The 23,016-nt window shown below is 43.5% G+C and overlaps 1 protein-coding gene across 1 annotated transcript; it reads left to right on the top strand.

Annotated features, from left to right (window-relative positions):
- Positions 1–57: 57 nt before the first annotated feature.
- FZD4 (frizzled class receptor 4) lies at positions 58–9,360 on the top strand. Its single transcript, XM_037840999.1, has 2 exons — positions 58–796; positions 2,931–9,360. Exons 1-2 carry the CDS (start codon positions 512–514, stop codon positions 4,257–4,259), a joined length of 1,614 nt encoding a protein of 537 aa, XP_037696927.1. The 5' UTR covers positions 58–511; the 3' UTR covers positions 4,260–9,360.
- The last annotated feature ends 13,656 nt before the right edge of the window (positions 9,361–23,016 follow it).

Genomic DNA, 23,016 nt, shown 5'->3' with positions numbered 1-23,016 from the left:
CCGGGGAGGGAGAGAAGGGGAAGGAGGGGGAGGTGAGGGGGGGCTGGCCGTTCCAGCGGGAGAGCAGCTCCGCCTCGCAGCCAACCCCTCGCTGCCCGCCGTGCTCGGCCATTGGAGAGGCGCGCTGTCCGTCTCGCTCCGCCACCGCCCGGCAAACCTCCAGCCGGGAGGAGAGCTCGGGCGGTGAGAGCGGCGCGGCGCTGGGTACTGCCGGGTGTCGCTGAGACGCCGAGCGGACGCGGCCGGCGCCGGGTGGGAGGGCTCGCTGCCTGCAGCCATGACCCTCGCAGTCTGTCCCTCGGCTCCGACCCGGGGCATCTAATACCCTTCACAGCCGCACGCAGCTGCGGGGGAGCCGGCCGCTGCCCCCTCGTCGCCCTCGGCGCTTTATCACACTCCCATCCCCGGATCTAGAAGGCAGCGCGGCAGCCGGCGCCCCCGTGCAAACTGGGGGTGTCTGCCGGAGCAGCCCCCGCCTCCGCCGCCGCCGCCGCTGCCCCGGGCTCTGGCCATGGCCTGGAGGGGCACGGGGCCGAGTGTCCCGGGGGCGCCCGGGGGTGCTGGGCTCAGTCTGTGGCTACTGCTGCCGCTGCTGCTGCTCCTGCGGCCAGCACGGGGCTTCGGGGACGAGGAGGAGCGGCGCTGCGACCCCATCCGCATCTCCATGTGCCAGAACCTCGGCTACAACGTGACCAAGATGCCCAACCTGGTGGGGCACGAGCTGCAGACCGACGCCGAGCTGCAGCTGACAACCTTCACGCCGCTCATCCAGTACGGTTGCTCCAGCCAGCTGCAGGTGGGCACCTTCCCAGCCCCCACCCCTGCCTAGACCCCTTGGGCAGGGATGCCCCCAAACTAACTTGGTGGAGCCTTCGCCTAGTCGAGCCCCCGGCTCCCTTTCTAGCCTCAAGGGTAAAACTCTGGAAAAGTGATTTTCATCCCCACCCCCTCTTTTCTGTCCCTTCTCATGGATTGGCAGCCAAAAAGTTGTGTAAGTCATCTGGCCTGTTAAAGAACCCACTCTTAACACCCCGCCCTTCCGTTTTTCTCCCTTGCCCACCCGTGTCTGGCCAAGCCCCTAACCCCAGTGGAGTTGAGGGCTATCCTTGCCAAGGATTCCATACCGGCCGCTGCTCGGTGGGCGAGTCCCCGGCAGGGCAACCAGCTGCAGCTAAGTCTTGGAAAAAAAGAAAAGACCTGAACTTTTCCCTTCTCCGTCCCTGGCCGTCCTCCTTTCTCTACTATATTTTTGAGTGGGTTATTAAATAAAACACCACTGACCGGTTTCTGCGGAGTGGCCCCTCCTGACGTTGTCCCGCACGATTTTAGAGGTCATGCAGAAGGAATGGTTGGCTTGAGTTCTTTTTTATGCTCAGGATTGAGGACAGGTTTAGTGCTCGGAGGGAGGGAAAATACAGCTTGGGAAAAGGTGATGGTGTGGTCAGGCTCCAGGAAGTTAGTTTGTATGTTGGAAGAAAAATAATTGCAGTCATTAAAATTTTTAATGCTTATGTAATAATTTAGAAAATATTCATCATACAATAACAAGTGGAGAAAGAATTTGCATATACAGGGTGATTATAATCTTGAAAAAACAAACAAAAGCCAACAACCAGTTCATTGCTGGGGGGGGGGGGACCTCAAAGAACTCAAAGGAAATATTTTAAAGTGTTAACATAGGTTGTGTTTTGGTTTGTGAGGCCATGAGTGATTTTTAGAAATTTAGACAAGAGAGAAGCTGGGGGAAAAAATAGAGTAGTTGTTTAAGCTAAACCCTTCAGAAATCTGTGGTTCTGGCTGTAACTTCTGAGAGACAAGAAACAGATATACAGCTTACTTACTAGGTGCATGTTTTTACATAGATCATTTTAAAAGTTGGATTGTGGTTTCAGAAAGATGGGTGGAATTAGACCTGTTGTTAGCCAAATGTCCCTTTGGAAGTTTCAGAACTTTTGGAGCTAGGTTATAAAAGCTTAGGAAATGATCCTGTAGTTCTCAGTTTGGAAACAGCACATATCCTGACATCAGTGGCAATTTTGTTGGAGAAACAGCTTTTGCAGGGATATATATTTTTAATTACATGTATCCTGGGGAAGCAGCCAAGCTGTTTTGAAGGACAGGACTGGATCCCTTTACATGTTGGAAAATAGTTACTTGTAACTCTAGACTTCATAGACAACATCTGTAAGGAGCCAAGCAGACTGTTTATCAATGCTGGAGGAATTGAGGACAGCAACTGGACTCTCCCCTGCTGGTAGTGCAGTTTTCAGGGACTTAACATTTACATTTTCCTATTGTGCTTCATTATTATTCATTGAGGAAATCTGACCAAACAGACCCCTGGTGACCAGAGACCTCAATCTGCATCCTGTCCTTGTGTCTAACAATGTGTCAGTTAGGACATTCGCTGTTTCAATATGGGACTGATTAAAAAAAAATTAAAGGATAAGGTAGAAAACAGAATATTAACTAGATCTACTGGTTTTTTTTGGCATTTATTTTTATATAGATAAAGAAATGGGGATGAAAATAAACCACCCATCACTGAAATGAATAAGTCATTTGATTAGTCTGTTCAGCTCTTTCAAATAATAGCTGATAGGGGAGGGGGATTGAAAGCCAGTTTTTAAAGGTTTATTTCCTTAGTGTTGTGTGGAAAGGGATTAGGTAATTCTTCTTCAAACCCTTTTTATTTATTTAATTTTGTTCCCCTGCAAAGGATTACTAGAATCAAACTAAGAAAAGTAGTAAATGATAGATTATTAAGCACTGTTGTTTGAGGTCAGAGTAAACAGTCATATACCATGTAAACTGGTTTAAAAGTAAATATGTATGTACATTGCCTGGAAGCCTTCAACTCAGCTTTGTTGCAGGCATTTGGTCAGACATCCAAGTCATTGTTTTCTTTGTTCATTTCATTACTTTTCCAGTTCTTCCTTTGTTCGGTTTATGTGCCAATGTGCACAGAGAAGATCAACATCCCCATTGGCCCTTGCGGTGGCATGTGTCTTTCAGTCAAGAGACGCTGTGAACCCGTCCTGAAGGAATTTGGATTTGCCTGGCCAGAGAGCCTAAACTGCAGCAAATTCCCTCCCCAGAATGACCACAACCACATGTGCATGGAAGGGCCGGGTGATGAAGAGGTGCCCTTACCTCATAAAACTCCCGTCCAGCCTGGGGAAGAGTGTCACTCCTTGGGAACCAATTCTGATCAGTACATCTGGGTGAAAAGGAGCCTGAACTGTGTTCTCAAGTGTGGCTATGACGCTGGCTTATACAGCCGCTCTGCCAAGGAGTTCACCGATATCTGGATGGCCGTGTGGGCCAGCCTGTGCTTCATCTCCACTGCCTTCACAGTGCTGACCTTCCTGATCGATTCCTCCAGGTTTTCCTACCCGGAGCGTCCCATCATATTTCTCAGTATGTGCTATAATATTTATAGCATTGCTTATATTGTGAGACTGACTGTAGGCCGGGAAAGGATATCCTGCGATTTTGAAGAGGCAGCAGAACCCGTCCTCATCCAAGAAGGACTTAAGAACACAGGATGTGCAATAATTTTCTTGCTGATGTACTTTTTTGGAATGGCTAGCTCCATCTGGTGGGTTATTCTGACACTCACTTGGTTTTTGGCAGCGGGACTCAAATGGGGTCATGAAGCCATTGAAATGCACAGCTCTTACTTCCACATTGCAGCTTGGGCCATCCCTGCTGTGAAAACCATTGTCATCCTGATTATGAGACTGGTGGATGCGGATGAACTAACTGGCCTGTGCTATGTTGGAAACCAAAACCTGGATGCCCTCACTGGCTTTGTAGTGGCTCCCCTCTTCACTTATTTGGTGATTGGAACTTTATTCATTGCTGCAGGTTTGGTAGCCTTGTTTAAAATTCGGTCGAATCTTCAGAAGGATGGGACAAAGACTGACAAGTTGGAAAGGCTGATGGTCAAAATTGGAGTCTTCTCAGTACTGTACACGGTTCCTGCAACCTGTGTGATTGCCTGTTATTTCTATGAAATCTCCAACTGGGCACTCTTCCGGTATTCTTCAGATGACTCCAATATGGCGGTTGAAATGTTAAAAATTTTTATGTCTTTGCTGGTAGGCATCACTTCAGGCATGTGGATTTGGTCTGCCAAAACTCTTCACACGTGGCAGAAGTGTTCCAACAGATTGGTGAATTCTGGGAAGGTCAAGAGAGAGAAGAGAGGAAATGGTTGGGTAAAGCCTGGGAAAGGCAATGAAACTGTGGTATAAGGATAGCCAGCCTCCATACTTTCATTTTGATTGGGGGAATGTCAGCATTTCGGTGGAAATGCTGCTGAAAGTTTTATGCAGTAAATCTCAGTTTGAACAAACAAGCAACACTTAAGTGGCCCCCATCACTCCCCCCTCCCCAGCATCAAAAAACCAGTGATTTTGCTGAAGACTTTGGAATGATCCAAAATGGAAAAGCCAGTTAGAGGCTTTCAAAGCTGTGAAAAGTCAAAACATCGATCACTTTAGCAAGTTGCAGCTTGGAGCATGGAGGTCCTGCCCAGCTGCCAGGAAGTCCAGGGCCATGCTGCTTTACCCTGCAGGGTGGGATTTGAGCTGTGAGTAGATAACTTGCAGGGAGAAAGATTAACTTTTTTAACCCTTTTCAATTTAAATACTAACTGGGTCTTTCAAATAGCAAAGCAATCTATAAACACTGGAAACGCCAGGTTCAGAGAAGTGTTACAAGAGTTTTATAGTTTGGCCGACCTAACATAAACATTTTCTGTGGTGCACCGTCTGCTGTTTAGAACTTAGTGGATTGCACTCCCAAGAGGTGGTGTCAGAATCTTTCAGTGCCTTTTGTCATAAAACAGAATTGTTTGAGCAAACAAAAGTGCTGTACAAACACATGTAAGGTATCCAGTGGATTTTTCTTCTCTCTCTCCCTCTCTTGTTTCACTACCTCTGTTCTGGGCTGCTGCTGTTTTCTTCATTTTACATTACTGACTCAAAAAGTGTATTTTTATAGAAATTTTTGCATTGCAGCATGCCTAATAAGGGGGAAATGAAAGGTGATTCACTTTCTGACAATCACTTAATTCAGAGAAAAATGAGATTTACCAAGTCTACTTACCTTACCGACCCCAGAGACCTATTGCACTGAGCAATTGGGACTTAATAGATTTTACTTTGTGTGATTGCATCTATGCAGACGCCAGTCTGGAAGAGCTAAAATGTTAAATTTCTTGGCAACTTTGCATTCACACAGATTAACTGTGTAATATGTGTGTGTCAGTTACAATTAAAAGCACATTCTTGGACCATGACATAGTATACTCACTGATTTTAAAACTATGGTCAACTTGCATTTTCGGAATGATAGTGCCTTTTTTTTTCTTTAGCATAAGAATGTTATCAGGGTCTGGTCTATTTACAAAAGTGGAGACTTTTTCAATTTTGTAAAGGTAACTAAGGACAGCTAATCCAACTACTTAGTGCATAATTGTTTCCTAGTAATTGGCAAAGGCTCCTTATAAGATTTCCTTGGAGGCAGTGTGGCCTGGAGTATTTATATGGTGCTTAATGAATCTCCAGAATGCCAGCCAGGAGCTTGATTGGTTAGCAGGGAATAAAGTGTAGACCATATGAAATGAGCTGCAAACTCTTAATAGCACAGTCTTAATTGCCTTTTGTGGAGGTATCCAAAGCTTTTAAAATTTTTGCTTTATGTTCATCACAAGGGGGTACCCCTAGCAGCCTCTCCAAAGTTGCAATTCTTTTAGAGCTGTAACTGGCCTTCTGATCTCCAGATCTCTGGGGCAAATTGTTGACAGTGTCACAGGTTGCTCTCCTTGTAACTCATATTTGTCTTTGCTTCACCTCCTGCTTTGCAATGACTCGTTTATTTATTCATACTTTTTTTTTTTAACAGGTAGGAAAACTCTCTTCTACTATACTTCTTTATGGAGAAACATTGCCAGGGGCTCAGAATTCCAATTGGTCAAATTCTGGAGACAGACTTGTCTGTTTTTTTTGGTTTGAGCTTTATGCCTACAGTTTAACACTTTCTTCTTTCCTCTTTCTGTTTGTGTGGTTCTTGAGCTGTCTTAAATGAAGATGCATATAAGATGTTGTGTGTTTTGGAAGGGAAAGTCTTGGGGCTTTTGAGACAAGCCAAGTGGTATTGCATGACCCTGCTGCTGTGGGCATTGCCTGAGTACCTTGGCTGTATTTAGGGTCAGGGCTTCAGGAGCATGAGAAATGACCCTAGAAGGGTCAGTTAAACTCCATCTGAGACTACATTGCCTATGAAATGTAAAATGTGAACTCCCCGTGCTGCTTGCAGCCAGTTCCCATAACGTTCAGGGTCCTGGAGCATGCACCCGGGGGCAGAGCTTGCCCTTACTCACGCTCCGCTCTAGCGTCTTGGGAGTTTTGCAGAGACTCAAGCCCAGGAAAGGGGAGGACCATGCAATGGGAGTGGCCTCCTGTTAGAGTATAGGAGTTCATCATGCCATTTCCTTTGTAATGTTTCCGTGAGGGTGTGACCAAAGCAGCACCTAGCAGAGGGCCAGGGGCAGAGTAGGTGCTCAATTTTTGTGAATGATTAAACATTAAAAAAAAAAAAAGTGCTTATAAAAAAAAGAGCAATTGGATTAACCTGGACACCTGAGTTCTGGAGCTAGTGGGCTGACAATTTTCTGGATTTTAACTAGTCTGTTCCATAAATCTCTGGCCTCCCCTGGGGAAAGTGCATTTGATCAGAAGTGGCTGTCAGTGCAGACTGGATTAGTAGCCTTAGCAATGTCACCGGGTTATAGGCCTTTCCGTTCACATTCCAGACAATGGAGAGTGTTTACGGTTTCAGGAAAGGAACTTTGTGGCTAAGGAGTCAGTTACCAATTTACTACCAAGTGACTCCATCACCTCTTCAATTGGTATTTGTTTTTAAAAAAAAAGTCAGTTGCCAGCACATTTATTGAGTGCCGACTGTGTGTAAAGCCCCGTGCCAGGCACTGCAGGGGGTGTCATGGAGGATAGGCCTTTCAGTTCAGCAGTGACAGCTCTATTCTAACTGTCCTAGGCTGGGATGCTTCTGGGTCTGCTCAGCTTTGCTGTTGGTCTTGTGCAGGAGCAGGGACCTCTGGAATTCCCATCTGTTACACTTGTCTCCATCCCATTAACTACTTCTTCCTAGGTCCCTCTACTGTTAACTTGTTTCTCACCCCTTCTCAGGCTTCTTTCCAAATCAATTATAGGAGTTTTGATGGAAAGCATCAGCTCTGTTTCATGACAATCTCTGTGGAAATCCCCTAGTAAGACTATGAAAATAGACTAAATAAACATGAGCTCCTACATCTAATATGGCTTTGGGGGCAAAGAAATTCACAGCTTGGTGTGTTCCATGTGACTTGTGCAGGTAAATTGAGGACAGTGTCTTGCTTGGGAAGAGGTCAAGGTTGCTTTTCTTTCTCTGAAATCTGGAATAAGTAGATATGTTTGTAGCTGTCTACAAAAATCCCTTGACCACCAGAGATTTTTGGTAAATGGGGCTTAAAGGCAGCTCTATCCAACCTTCTCTCTGGTAGACTCCTTTCTCCTGCTTGGTAAAGGCCAAACCTCAGGGCAGAGGGACATGGGGAAGTGTGGAACTGGCCAGAACCATCAGGTTGAACTACTTAGTTGATTCATATCCTTTTTCCTTTATGGAGGCCCATTTCCTGATCCCTGAGACTGCTTCTGAGCTGGCAGCTTGCTCAGGGGCCTGAAACTGGAGAAGAGGTGACACGTTTTTATTTCCCCCGAGAAGCTCTCTGACTTTCCCTTCCCGGATCACTCCCTCACCTATACTTCCCAAACCCAGCATGTGGGGAATTTCTGTATCCAGGTTCTGAATTGTGATTCTACCCAGCACCCCCAGCTCTGTAAGCTCTGGCCTCATCAGCCTCCTGGTCACTGAATTAAGTGATTATTGTGTTGAGAATCAAGCTGGGACCTGAGACAAAGGTGAACTCAGCCTCATCCCCAAGGTACAGATTCAATTTAAAGGGATTTCCTCAAGATGGTGCAGTGTTTAGCTTCCAATGGGGTGGCCACAGCAGCAGTTAGGAAAGAGTGGCCATAAGGCACAGATTTTAGAAGGATGTCCTCAGGGTTGATCCACATCCTTAATTTGGTTCTGAGGTGGAGGGAACTGGTGACAGTCACTAGTCCAGCCAATTATGTCAGGTCACTGGGCTCTGACAATTTTTTTGTTCCTTTATTATATTTGAGTTCAAAGTCCCAGTCTGGGTCTGTTTTATGTCTGGCAAAGGGCCTGGGTTATCATTTTCCCTCCTGGGCTAGGTTGCACATCTTGGAAACTCTAAAGAAAGCATTCGCTCCTACCAAAGATCAGATACTAGAGACTTAAATGATGGATTTTGTTTCAGTGCAGCCTGGTTAGAGCTCTCTGCTGCTGCCTCTGTTGTGTGCATGTGCAGTACTGGCACACTTGACAGTAGAGAGAAGTGAATCAAGGATCCCCTGACATGCCTCTTCCGCTTGGTAAGCCCAATTGCCCTGAGAGTAGCCTGTTTCTATTTCTGACTTACCTTATTTCTCTTTTTTTTTGAATTAGCAAATTCCATGTATTCACCTAGGCTATTTGTTGAGGGCCTGTTTGGGGTCCTGAAGGAGCCATGTCCTTAATGCTCTTGTACCTCCTTGATCTCCTGCAACATTCAGTACATGACCACTGTCATCCCAGAAGGCTTCTGAGAACAGGGGCAAGAGCAGCTCTGCCCCCTGAAGGCTGGGTCCATCCTCTCTCTCAGGTTGTGAAAGTTCCCAAGTCCTGCTAACGGACTCTGGCCGTAACTTGGCTGTGAACTTTTGGGAGAGGTAAGCTGCTTTCTCTGTCTCTCCCAGTGGAGCATGGGGGTGGTTCTGAATTTTGTCCTACCTCACAGGGATGTTGTGAGGCTTTAAGAGGTGTAAGGATCAAGGCCCCTTGTGCTCTTTGTAAGAAGGTAGGGTAAGGATCTCATGCAATCTGTGAAAATTTAAAATGTGACTCAGCCTGCTCTGTGCAGCACCCAAGCTGGTTAGTTGCTCTGTGGCCTTTTCTGTATCCTTATGGCACCCGACAGCTCCAGCCACCTGAGGCCAACCCGGGGGACTTTCAGATATTCAACATGAGGTACCAGGCAAACTCCTGCTCCACATGTCCTGAATGAATGGCTGACTTCAAAGGAAATGGACCCTGCTTTTAAGGATGTACAAAAGTATGTCTGCATTGATGTCTGTACTGTAAATTTCTAATTTATCGCTGTACAAAAAATAAACTTTGCTATTTAATTTTTGTATCAAAGGAAAATAAAATTTTGTTTATAAGTGGTGAGTGGTGTGTGATTTGGCGATATTCCTAAGGCCTGTGATGGTCCCTGGGAAGCATACAGGCCAGCAGTGAGAAATAGAGGATTCAGTTTGCAGGGCAGATTGAGAACTGCTTTCTGAGAGCCTCTTTGTTTCTTTTTTTGCTGGAGCTATTTTTTCCCTCTGGGATTTCTCCTGGGTCAGCAAAGCCCTGCAGTCCAAGGTCAACCAAATTTATCACTATGGTGGTCATCAGTAATACCCAAGGGGGGGTCACATGAGGCTTTGAATGTAACCATAGTTCTTAAGCTGTCATCCAACGACACCTCTTCCTGGCCTTTCCGATACGTGTGGCCATCTTTATACACCTTCCAAGTCCCATTGGCTCAATCTGGTGGCTGGAAAAAGTTTTCCCATCATTGCTAGAGCTTCAGTCCTCTTAAAGCGAGGAAGGGGGTTTTTTTTTGCTTTTTTTTTTTAATCTTTAGATTTTCATCTTTTTTTCTGATTTCACAACACAATGGTTCTGTTTTGTGTAATAGATATGGGAGTGGGTCACTTCAGACAGCCAGGAAAATGGTTTCCTTAGTTAATAAGACAAGTTTGAGTGGTCTCTGTCCCCATACCCAGAAAAGTCATTGGACAAAGCAAATTCAAAGCTATTTTCAGGACGTCACTGGAACAAATAATATTATGGACCACATAGGCCCACAGGCCTGGAGAGTGATGGATATCGGAGATATCTGCTGATTCCCCAGATGAGAACATCCATCCTCTCTATTGGCCTATAAATTGCTCTCTACCCATTTGCTTCACCTGAACTCCACCCTGTTTTGGTATAAAGCCTAGTGAACAAGTATCTGCAATGCTATTCTCTTTGTCTGGGGATTGCTCTTATACTTCCATCTCAAACCATAAATGAAGGGAGGTATGCAATTTAAGTTCTCTTCCCTGTAAGCTATGTTGTGTGTGTATGTGGTTTTTTTAATTAGAGAATTGTGTGTTTACAGAACAATCATGCATAAAATACAGGATTCCATATACCACCCTATTATTAACACCTTGCATTGGTATGGTTCATTGTTAGAATTGATAAAAGCACATTTTTATAATTGTACTGTTAAGTATAGTCCATGGTTTAACTTAGGGCTCACTGTGTCTTGCAGTTCCATGGATTAAAAATAAATAAATAAAATCATGATGTCTTCAAGGTTCATCTGTGGTGTTGCATGTATCAGAGCCTCATTCTTTTTATGGCTGATGGACACTTGGGTTTCTTCTATCTTTTGGCAATTGTGAATAATGCCACTATGAAAATTGGTGTGCAAATATCTGTTTGAGTCCCTGCTTTCAGTTCTTTTGTGTATTTATCTAGAAGTGAGATTTCCAGGTCATATGGTAATTCTATACATAGCTTTCGGAGGAACCGCCAAACTGTCTTCCACAGTGGCTACACCGTTTTACATTGCGACCAACAACGAATGAGTGTTCCTATTTCTCTACATCCTCTCTGACTTTTGTAATTTTGTTTTTTCAATAGTAGCCATTCTAGTTGGTGTGAAATGGTATCTCACTTTCTTATTTTATTACCTCCTCATTAAGTAGTTATGAAGTGAAAAGTCAACACACCCTGGAATGAGTTCATAATAATCCCTTGCACTTGTAGAAATACTTTCAGTGTAGAAAATGTTTTCATTTACATGATTTCATTTTATTCTTGTAGAATCTTTGAAGTAATCTGGGCAGGCATTGTCTTGCTTCAGAGAGGAGACGCTGGGGCTGAGGGAGGGACTTGCCCAGGGTAACCCAACCAGGAGGCTGCAGGTGGTAGACAGCCAGGTCTTCTCATGCCTAGCTCAGGACTTCACTTTATTTGTTGTTTTACACCCTGTGATTCTGATTTCTTTAATCAAATAGTTTATTGGGAGTGGGTGGGTAAATCCTTTACACGCACCTAATTTAATAACAAGACCTGGCCGTGGGCCTCTGCTTTTTAAGGATTATGTAGCATAACCACTGTGGTAAGTTTCTTTATCTGTAAGCTGGACCTCTAAAATAAACCCTGTGATCCCCTGGCACTCAACTGGTTTGAACTGGTCTTGGCTGGTCTCCTGCAGCCTCCCCACACCCCGCAGTGGGAGCTCTGTGCACAGGGTCAGGACCCTGACTGGAACGTAGTCCAAGGATTTTTAGCACTTCTGTCCTGAGAACTGATTTTTTCTCTTTCCCATGTTAGCTTTCACATGCAATCATAATTTTAAAGTTAAGCTGACTCTTGGCTGAAGAGGTCAGTCTTGGTCTCCTGTCTTCCGAAGTTCTGAGAATAGAAATAAACCAACTCTGGCAAGGGCCTCCCGCCCCTTAGTTTTCCTTCACAATGCAGCTGAGTTGGTAGGACTGGCAGCATCTTTTTAAAGGTTTTGAAAATGGGTTGGACCTGCAAAGATTTAGTCCAAAAGGCTTTCAAAAATGGATCTGAAATTCCTGAAATCACCTTGTCATCTTCTTTCAGCCTCTTTCATCCTAGGCTAAGGAAGAGCCCATGGATTCATTTGCCTTCACAGCAAAGGTTGCCAACATCTCAAATTCCCAGGGAGAGAGAATAGGAAATTCGCTTATTACATTTCACGTGAAAAAAAATTGCCTGATTTTCATCAGCCACCTGCCTGGTTTCCTGTAAGTACCTTTTCCTGTTTTCACCCAAGAACGTGATTTCCCGGGTAGCTCACATTATCAATGCCTTTCTCTTTACAAGAGTAAATGATTGGCTGTCTGATGCTCTGATCAGTTATCTCAGTTTCGTAAGATGCCTGGGGTTTGCATCTTTTACTTGTTAGGAAGGAAATGGTAGAGTATAAAGCAATGAGATGGAATTGATGTCGCGCAGAGAAACCTGTCCTAGTTCTAGTGTTTTCCTCTCACCCCCTTGCCTTTGCATATGTGGTTCCCTTGGTCTGAAATGCTCTTCCTCCCTTTCTCCAGCTAGAATAGGTCTATTCTTCCTTCAAGATTGCAGTCTTGTGTCATGTTTTCTGAGAAGACTTCCCTGACCCTCCTGCTTGTCCTGCCTCCCTTTCCTTCTGCTTCTGTGCTTTCAACTCCAGGCGCCTTGGTTGCACTTTTTCAATGTTCTGAACATGTGCCCATCTGCCCACTAGACTGAGCCACGTTCCTGAGGATGTCTTGTGCACCCAGCGGGCCCACCTGTGTGCCCTCAGGGCCTGGCACAGAGCGTGAGTTTCAGGAAAGTTTGTGCAAAGGAAGGAGGGAGGGAGGTCTTACCTTGTTAGGTGTGAAAACTGAGGGGCTTTGGTGACAAATGTGGCCAACATAGAAAGGAAACCAAAGATAAAGATAAAGCAAGAGCCATCACATTGGCAGGGCTTTCTGGGGAATACCAGGGCAGAAGCCCCAGAGAATATTCTCTAACCTCAAAGACATATGGTTAGAGAATGATCACTGATCTACTATGTTATTCATAAAAATTGTCCCTCTTCCCCTTTTTGCTCTTCCTCCTCCTCCTTCCAGCAGATATTTGCTGAAAGCATACTGTATGGAGAAAACTGGAGTGGGCTGGGGTAGGCAGAGAGGGAGTGATTTTAAAAAAACAAAAACATGAAAGACAAAGTCCAACTTAGAATCCAAAAGTGCAGATGACAAAACAGAGAAGAATTCAGCTGTTATTAACAAGCTTAAAACTTTAAACCTGGAAAAACAAACCATGTACTGCTTAGTAAATATTTGCTGAATAGCTAAATGAGGGGCCATCATGTGGCAGCCACTGTCCTAGGAGGGCACCAGTAGGGGACACCGAGATAAATAAAACACAGCCTTTCCCTCCAGAAGTTAATAGCAGCAAATCACCTGTCCCCTCTACACCCTCCCCACAAAAGGATCCATGTTACTAGGCCCTATCACACTGTGTAATTTCTTCCTAAGCTAACTCATCTAATTCTCAGAGCCTTCTTGGTTTAGCTTGTATAGAACAGCTTCTGTGAATCAGATGCAATGTGCAAGCAATTCCTAGACTTCTGTCCTTTCCCGTTTGCTCCCCAAATGGCCATCTGCCTCACCAGGTGAATGTGTGGGGAGGGAGAAGGGATGGATCCCAGAGGCCACGACTCTTTTAAGACTTGGTCTGAATTCAATATGTAAAAAATTAACTTACTCATCATGTGCCATCGGAAGCATTTAATGTGTCAGTTCAGCTGTCAGCCTCCGTATGAACATCTTTTCTAGGCACATGTTGACTTATAGTATTTGCACCTATAGGTGGTTTGTGTTGATGTGTCTACCTTGTGTACTCTGAACTCTGTTCTCTTGCTTCCAGAAATGCAAAGAGGTTGCTCTATAGAAGTAATAAGAAGTGCATGGTCAATTGTCATTTACCCGGAATGTAAGAGAGAAATTTGTGAATAAACTTGGACATGAGCTGCCTGTGGGGAAGTGCAGAAAAATCTTAGAGGTTGTGTTCTCTCCTGTGTTTAGGACAGGGGAGCCGACAAGGCAAGGACGGTCACGTCCACATTGCGATTTTATAAAGCTCGCTCTGGCTGCAGTGTGGACTGTGGGCTGGAAAGAAGGCAAGCTGGAGGCAGGAGGACCGGTTTGGATGAAAAATCATGTAGGCTGGAATGAAGGTGGAAGCAGAGACATGGAAAAAGGGACAATTTTCAGAGAAACCACAATAACTGTGTGTTCTGTGGGGCACTGTTCAATGAGCCGAATCTTTGCTTTCTAAAATGCCAGTGTTTCAGAGGCAAGGGGTTTCTGTTTGCTCTGTACACCCGATATAGCACATCCCCCACGTAGCCAGCTACAGATAAATAATGACCACTGAAGAGCCAGAGGGGATTGCAACTGAGTACCCCTGGAGAGCTTGGGTTTCCCTGGATTGAGGCTCTGCCTTGTAGTCTGCAGGTCAGTGTGACACCATTTGTCAGTGGCTGGAAGGGCCAGGGTCCTTGTGGGGGAGGGTGGTGTTTAGTTGTTTCTGTAGTGCTAAGGGGCCCCAGCAGCCCTTTTGGACTCAGTATCCAATCAGAGTTTCTGAGAATAGCTGATACAAATTCCATAGTAAGCACTTAATTTGGTACAAATGTAATCCTAGTCACATTTCCCATCCAGATTTTATTTCTTGACACAGTTTTCTTTGCCTGCTACTGTTATCAGCAAATGTCCGGATTGCTTAACCAGATTTACAGAAAAGACATCACGGCACACACGTTTCCTAGTCCTCTTCCTTTTAAATCAGAAATTCTGTATAACATTTTCCGTAAGTGAGAGAACCACTTCCTCGCTTTTTTGGGGGGTCCTTTTTGAAAAAACAAAAAACAAAACAAAACAAAAAACCCAGACCTTCCTCTTGGATTTACATCAGCATTTAGCTGACTTCCTGAACACTTCACCCATTTCCTGAACTTATTCTGAGGAAGGAAAAACATCCTCCTTCAGAAATAAATGCAAATAATCACGGAGATTATTTCTATTAAATAAATAGTGTAAACAAAGTGGAATTTCCTGCAAGATGTACATTTACCATGGATATTTCAACAAAAACCTCTTGATTTGTTATGATCCTGTGGGACACATCTTATTTGCCTGTAGTCTGAGAAATTAGAGCCATTATGTAGATACTCAAGAGGAGTTCTGAACAGTTGCAATTTTACTCTCGTTAAAGGTGTTTTTTACTGAGAAATCTGAGTGCTGTGGGGGAATTATTTTCTTTAATTCAGCATTTTTTTAAAAAAAAGATTTATTTCTTTTAAAACAGGGTTCTTGTGACACCTAGTGGTAAATAGTAGCAGAGCAACTTCAGTGCGGAATACCCACTTAATACACTGTGCACCAGTAATTAGTATTTTTGTTTCTGCATTTGCTTGGGGGAAAATACACCCCTGACAAGAGCTTCTTAGTGCCCCTAAAGCCTAGGAATCCTGAGTAGTAAGAAGGAAATGACTAGCCTTACATGTTTCTGGGAAAGTTCTCCTCGTGATTTTTCCTCAGAGCCTGCCCATCTCCTCAGGCTAACTGGTTCAAGTTTAAGGATGAATGAAAAATGTGAAGCTTTGCAGAAGAAACAAAAATATATTAAGCTGGGATCCATTTTGTTTTGTTTTTCTAAGAGTAATTTCGCTGTATTTGTGGGCCATCCTTTAGTGGAGAGAAGTGGTCCTTTTCTGGTGAATTAGTTTCGTTGATGCTATCTTAGAGATGTCTGTGTTTTAGGCTGACCACCTGTCTTTTCGAAAGGCTTCTGACAGTGGCTTTCTTAGGTTCTCTAGTGTTTGGCAGCTGGCTGATTTTTAAAGGGATCTCAGAGAGGCTGCCCCCACCCCCCAACACCCTCCTACCCTCCCCATTCCCACCCCCCAATTCCCACCGCCTACACAAGACAGATAATATCTGGCCTCCTGACACCATCCCCAGGAAGAGATTCCTCCATCTATCACTCAAGCTGAGATTCTTCCTTATGCCCAAATCCCTCAACGTGATATCCAAGGCCCCCCATGGTTTGGCTCCTTCCTCTCTCTGCAGCTTCACTTCCCTCCTCTTCCTCAGGAACATCCCACACCCCATGCTGTAGCTATTCTCAACTGCTTCCAGTTCCTCCTACACCTCATGCTGTTTCACCCTTTTCTGTCTTTGCAGATACTGGTTTCCTCAGCCAGAAGACTCCGTCTGTGGCCCTTGTGCTCATTTGCAAAGCCCTGTTGAAGTGTTTCTTCTTCAGGGGGCCTTGCATGATCCAACCAAGCAGAGCTGATAGTGCCCTCCTTTTTGTCACCTCCGAACCTAATTCAAGCATCAATAATTGCACAAATATTACATTATATTGTTTTAATGTATTTCTTCCCTAGACGTTTGTGAGCTTCTCAAGGACAAGAACTGTTGTGCTACCCCAAAACGTGGCTTGTCCAGGTGCTCCATGAATGTTCACTGACATCCAGGCATCAGCCATTTGTGACAACAGATTGTTCCACTTGGCTGCAGTGGTTTTGGTTTTGTTTTCTTTTCTTATGTTTTGTTTTTGGCTACAGTATTTTGATGGGAGCCAGTTAGAAGTGGGCGCAACTAGTTCAAGGGTAGAATTGAGAATCAGGGGGCTAGGTCTCTGCAAATATACAGAGGCAATTATTATCCCAAATGACCTCAGCTTCCACCCCTCCTGAGGAATAAGGTGGTTAGACAAAAAGAATCTCTAAACTGCCTTTTGGCTCCAACATTCTAGGATTCTGTAATTGGGGAACTCATGATCTAAAACAGGGTGTGTTGGAATGTGGGGTCAATTCAAGTAATCTTCAATCGTATGCAAAATATTTATGTACACGTGTCTTTTTATCTAGGGAGATGGTCCGTAGCTTTCATAGAAAGGCTCTATGATTTCAAAAGGTTAAATACCACTGATGAAGAATCGTTGACCCAAATGGCAGTCTTTTCCTAATCTCTACTGGGTCAACAGGAGTTGACACATTCCTTGGGTGCCTCTGGGGAGAGGTTTATAACCCCACAGATGCAAAGTTCTTGTTGCTTTTTCTTCTACTTCCCTTTTTTAGGACACACCTACAGGTCCCTGGTCTGCAATTTAAAAAGCAACTTTGGTCCTAAGAGGCTTTTGGATGTGTTCCATTTGTGTTGCATTCATGTCCCCCCTCCTCAGGTTCTAAATGTCAGGGTGAGAGTGTGTCAGAATCCTTGTTGGCCCAAGATTATGTATCTTTCCCAATATTTAAAAAAAAAAAAAAATGACACTATCCAAGGTGATATTAATGTTCCCTAGGTTGGGTACCAGGGCTGCTCTGGGAAAGCTGCCACAGGGAGCCTACATGTGTTTGCCCTCTGGGTGACACCAGAAAACCTGCCCATGAACCACGATCGCTAAAAAACTCTGCCAACGTGGTCTGGGCCTGCAGATAGCTACGATGCTGTCCCTCAGGGATAGAAGAAGCCACCTGCAGGGTGAGCGGTGGCTGGCAGGGCCAGTGGCATGGGCACGTGGGCTGGGCAGTCATAAGGCCCTGTGCTTAGAAAGTCCAATGCTCTGTTGCCATCATCTTGAAATTCTTACTATTTTTTTTTTAATTGAGGTGAAGACACATAATATAATATTAACCATTCTATAATGTACAATTCAGTAGCATTTAGTACATTTAAAATGTTGTGTAACCATCACCTCTATCTAGTTCAAAATATTTTCATCATTTTTTTTTACTGTGGTAAAATACACATAACATCTACCCTTTTAACCATTTTAAAATATACAATTCAGTGGCATTAGATACTCAAATGAAAGGCCCCGATTTTTGTTTTGCAATGGGCACTGCAAGTTATTTAGCAAGTCCTGAGTCCTTGCATATACTTGAAGCAGCACCAAGTAGGGGAAAGAGAATGTGCTTTGGAGTTGACAGAGGTTCAAATCCCAGTTCTTTAATTTCCTAGCAGTGTGAGCTCAGGTAGGTTACCAACTCCCCTGGGCTTAAGTTTTCTTATGTCTAAAATGATGGTCACAACATCTAACTTTTCCATTTGTCAGGGCAATTAAATGGTTTTCTATATAGTAATTGGTAATGGTTGATGACAACAGCAATGACTTGAAAACAACTAGTCAAGAAAGAACCAAATGCACTAGTGTGAAAAACAGACCAAAACAAAAGGAAACAAGCAAACACCAAAAAAGCCATACACACAGACTTTTAGGGCTTGGAAGAAACCTAAAGATGGACTCCTAGGCAGAGTTGTTGTCACCTTCATCCTTACTCAGCACTTTGCACAAAATTTCACCATAGCACTTAAAAATATTACATTATTATTTTCCATTATTACACACAATACTTTGAAAACCCCTGAGACCAGGGACAGTGTGTCTATCCTTTTTTTTTTTTTTTTTTTTTTTTTTTAATTTTTCAGTCCCTAGCACAAGGCCTTTCACAAAGTAGATGCTTAATAAGTATTTGTTGAAAAAATAAACTGGTTCAATTACTTGATTTTGTAGGTGAGGAAGCTGAGGCCCACAGAAGTTCGGTGACTTGCCGCAGCTCACAAAGCTTGTCCTTGGTAAAACTAGGACTGGAGTCCCCTACGTTTGTTTTGAAGGGATTAGTTATTGCCTAGGGGCCCAAAGTGGCCCTGCCCTTGGAGCCATTAAACAGTCTTTAGTGCATGCTGCATTGCAACCAATTATCTGGGCAATGCTTGAGCCTTTATGTATGTACCTATTTATTTATTTGGCATCGAAACCAGAAGGGAAGAATGGCCACGGGTGCTGGAATATAACTGTGACTGTCCCAGTGAACTTCAAGAGACAGCAATCCATCAGGTCACCTTTGCTGAGCACACAATCCTGGGAGAGCTCAGTCTCCCCTTCCTCCTTCCTCAAATCCTCCCATTCATGAGATTATCTTCTGTCATGCTGATGTCCTGAATGTGATTGATCACCCACCACTATCTTGGGGACCTGGGAGTGACCTCCTGAATGCATTTGTAAGGAACCAACTTGGAAAAAAAAACGCAACAACTTGAAGGCCCTGAGATAAGGGGATCTCCAAGTCTTTTTTCATTAGCCTGGCAAAACAATCCAAACAATAAAAAATCCGTAAGAAAATATTCTGTTTCCAGGGACTTAAGAGATATTTCTTATTCCAGGCACCCAGTCAAATGATACTATCCCTATGTAAGAAAAACACATGTTTTTGTGGGGTGAGAGTAAGAGAGAAAGGGAGGAGGGACAAATAAATAGGGAGGAGGGGTGGAATGCAGACAAAATATTTAAGGAAAAACAATAAAGACACAGAGAGAAACTGAATATATTTGGAAAGAAGCGTGGAACTAACATTTACCTGTATAATCCCAGGAGACTACATCAAATCATCAGAACAAATCAGCCCAAATCCCGTTGTTAAACTCAGTTGGTGGAGTAACAATTCTTCTGCTGTAAAGGAAGCTGTGGGGTGCAGTGGACAGATTTGGGTTGGCGTTTTGGCTCTGATGATATCTCTTGGTTGGTGAATATGGACACATTATTGCAAGACCTAAGCCTCAGTTTTCTCATCTAGAAGTGGGGAAGATAAGTGACAGGAGACATATGAAAGTAATTTGGAAAATATAGTGTGATACAAGCAAACACAGTCTCAAATTTATACTGAAGCTGGTTATATTCCACTTAAATCAAAACAAATTTGACCTGCCTCAATCTCCCCTTTTCATGAACTCAGTAAAGTTTTCTACCTCATGTTTTTAAACTAAATAAATATGTAATTCAATGATCTTGTTTACATTATGCTCAGGTAGACTCATTCCAAATCAGGAATACAACTCTGAAATCATATTATGAAAAGGAAGGAAGGCACATGGTTTACCAACCGTTTTCCCAACAAATTTAGTATAGTGGAAAGAGCAGATCTGGTTAAGAATGAGACAAATTTGGTTCAGATTCCAGTTCAACCACTCATATTCTGTGTGACCATGGGGCAAGTTTCTCAGCCCCAGGGACTCTTTTCTCTTCTGATAAGGAAATATCTCCCTCCCTGTTGCACAAGGCTAAAAACTCAGTGTGGCTCTTGGCATCTGTTAGAGCCTCTGCCTATGTTGATCATTGTTGTCTCTTCCTAGAACACAGTAGACATAAAATATATGGTACTTTTTCTTTTCCCTCTTTCTTTTCTTGCCCTCTTACCCTATTCACACTCCCACACATTCAGGCTTCTTACCACTGCCGCCCAAGTGAAGCCCTGGATCTGCATGTCTGAGCTAAGCCAACTCTGTGAAGCCTTCAGAAAGGAAATGAAATCCCTGTCTTCTGGTTGTTTACCAGTCTTGGATGTCAGCAATGAAAACAGACTCTAGATAACTTAAATAGAAGGGAATTTGTTGGAAGGATGCTGGGGGCAGGGAGGGGGGAGTGGGAGGAGAAAGAATTAGGCTTAGAAATGGGTGGAAATTAGGAGAGAGCCTAAGGGCCGGGCCAAAGGACCACGGCAATCTCAGGAGTAGTTTGGTCATTGTGCCCTCTCAGTGACTTCTGGAAAAAATGACATTCATCATTCATCTCTTTCCGTGGAAAACCGTCAACCACCTCCTTGTCACAGTATTCTTCATCTGATATTCAAGGAAAGATCACCTGGTGGACTGAGCCCAAGTCAGTTGCTTGTCCTGAGATTGTGTGTGTGTGTATGAGAGAGAGACAGAGACAGAGAGACAGAGAGAGAGACACACACACACAGAGAATGACATATAGAGAGAGACACAGAGAGAGGCTGTCCACTTCCAATGTGGAAGGTGGGTCCTACCTCACGCCAAAAGAAATCACAACAAAGATCAACCCTCAGAAAGAGAGAGGGACTGGATGACAGATACCAGATAATAAAAACAGGACAAATGTCCACTGCAGTTCAGAAGAGGATCTTCAAGTGGTCTAAGGCCCTGCCTATGCAGGGGTATCTCCTTTATGGACAAAGGGGCCAAAAAAGGGATAGGGCATTTAGTGTCCATTAGTGTGGACAGGGAAGCCCCAGCTGTGTCTGCTCATTCAAAGTGGTTTTGGGGAAAAAATCAACATGAAATGAAAGCAAGCAATTAGGGATTTATTAACATTGAAGAAAGCAGGTGAAAAAAAGTTGAATTCAGTAAAATGGTGAGTGACCAACTATTCAGTTGGCTTTTGACTGTTTTCCACACAGCTGTTTCTCCAGACCTGTCTGCACTCAGAGGCAGATGGCTTGCAAGCAGCCCACGTCAGTTTCCCCCACGCTTTCGGCTCCCAGCAAACTCCCCTGAACGCTGGGTGGCCATGTCACTGATCGTTATGGTCCCTGCCTCAGGAACTGACAGTCTGCTTCCTTTTTTCTGTATCCTTCAAACTCTAATTATTCAAAAAGTAAATTCAAGGCTCTAGCTCAGCAGCTGAATGCATTTTTTGTTTGGAGAAGCACAATTTTCAGTAGAAACCTCCCCATGGCAAAAACAGCTCCTGCATTTTTTTTTTCTTTGCCCCAAGGTCAAGTATTCTGATGAATCTCAGCAGTCATCGGATCCATTTCCTGCCAAACTGTGACAAACCAACAAGAAGATCATGATTAATCATTCCCAAGCCCTTGTAATAGGATGGCCTCCGAGGCAAGTCAGATTGTCCACTTTCACCTCTAAAATTTGATATAGGTTAAATCACTTTTGCACAGAGCTTCACAGTTTGCATAGAGCTTTAGGGCTAGGATGAAGCTTTATAGTTTGCCCTGCTACATGCATTATTTATTTGATTCCCTAGGCTACCATCAACTTTCTCCTGGATTATTACAATCACCACCTACCTTTCTTTTCTTAAAAGTTGAGGCCTACTTAACATACAATAAAATGCACAGGTCTCATTGTTCACTTTAACGAGTTTTTTTTGTTTTTTCCACTTTGATGAGTTTTGGCCATTGTGTACACCCGTGTAACTGCCACCTAAAGCAAGATACAAAGCTTTTCCATCACCCCAGAACATTCTTTCACTCTTCATTCCAATCAATTTCTTTCTCCCCATCCCCAGGCAACTACTTTCTTATTTCTATCACTATAGATTATTTTTTCTGTACATGGATTTCATTTCACATCAATGGACTCATACACAAAAAAGTATATACATTTCTGCATCTGTTTTCCTTCACACAATGTAATGCTTTTGAGAATCATCCATCTTGTGTGTAGCAAGAGTTCATCCCTTTTTATTCTTGAGCAGTATTCTGTTGTGTGAATATACTGTAATTGCTAATCAATTCATCTTTTGATAGGAATTTGTTTTCCAGCATGATTTTTGCTATTATGAATAAGACTGCTATAAACATTCTCATACAAATATTTTTGTGAACATATGTTTTCATTTAACTTGGATAAATACCTAAGAATGAAACTGCTGGGTCATGGGGCAGATGTATGTTTAACTTTATAAGGAACTGTCAGACATTTCTCCAAAGTGGTTTGTCAGATATATTGTGTTGTCAACATCTACTCTTGCTTCCTCCAGTCATTTTTTCCTCACAGGCTCCACAGCTATCTATTCAAAACATAACCTTGATCCCATCACTTTCCTGCTTAAACCCTTCCAAAGGCTTCCCACTGCCCTTAGGGTAAAGTCCAAAATTTTTAACATAGCCTGCATGATTGGGCCCCTCACTTGATCTTCAGCCACTACTTTCCCTATCTCCCACTCCCTTGTTTTCTATGCTCCAGCCATACTGAATATGTTTCCATTCCCCAAATGCCCCAAGTTCTTTCCCTCCTCAGGGCTCTTGTACACGGGGTCTCTTTTCATAGATAACCCTTCTTCATTTAAGTCTCAATTTACATGTCACTTCCTCAGGGATGCCCTCCAGGCTCTGCAGACTAAGTCAGGTCTCCCTGTTTCCCATTCCCATAGGACCCTGGATTCCTCCTTAACATTCATTGCACTGCTGTTATTTTTAAACTGACATGTATTCATTTCAATTTCTGAGTAGGTTATACATGAAAGTGGTTCCAAAAATTCTCAAAAGATAGTCAATGAAAAATGGTTTTCCACCCCCACATTTAAAAAAAAAAAAAAAGGAATCTTTGGTATCAGTTTTTTTAATCCTTCCAGACACTTTTTTGTATGTATGTATATACCTATATATATGTATATATATACATATTTGAACGTGTGTATAATTTCTACACATATGGTAGT

The sequence above is a fragment of the Choloepus didactylus genome, chromosome 6 (genome assembly GCF_015220235.1).
Source record: "Choloepus didactylus isolate mChoDid1 chromosome 6, mChoDid1.pri, whole genome shotgun sequence".
Lineage (NCBI taxonomy): Eukaryota > Metazoa > Chordata > Mammalia > Pilosa > Megalonychidae > Choloepus > Choloepus didactylus.
This window is presented reverse-complemented; position numbering and strand designations above follow the sequence as displayed.

Coding starts and splice junctions, on each gene's coding strand:
- FZD4 (XM_037840999.1), top strand. CDS start 512: ATGGCCTGGAGGGGCACGGGGCCGAGTGTCCCGGGGGCGCCCGGGGGT. Junction 797..2,930: donor GTTGCTCCAGCCAGCTGCAG/GTGGGCACCTTC, acceptor TTACTTTTCCAG/TTCTTCCTTTGTTCGGTTTA.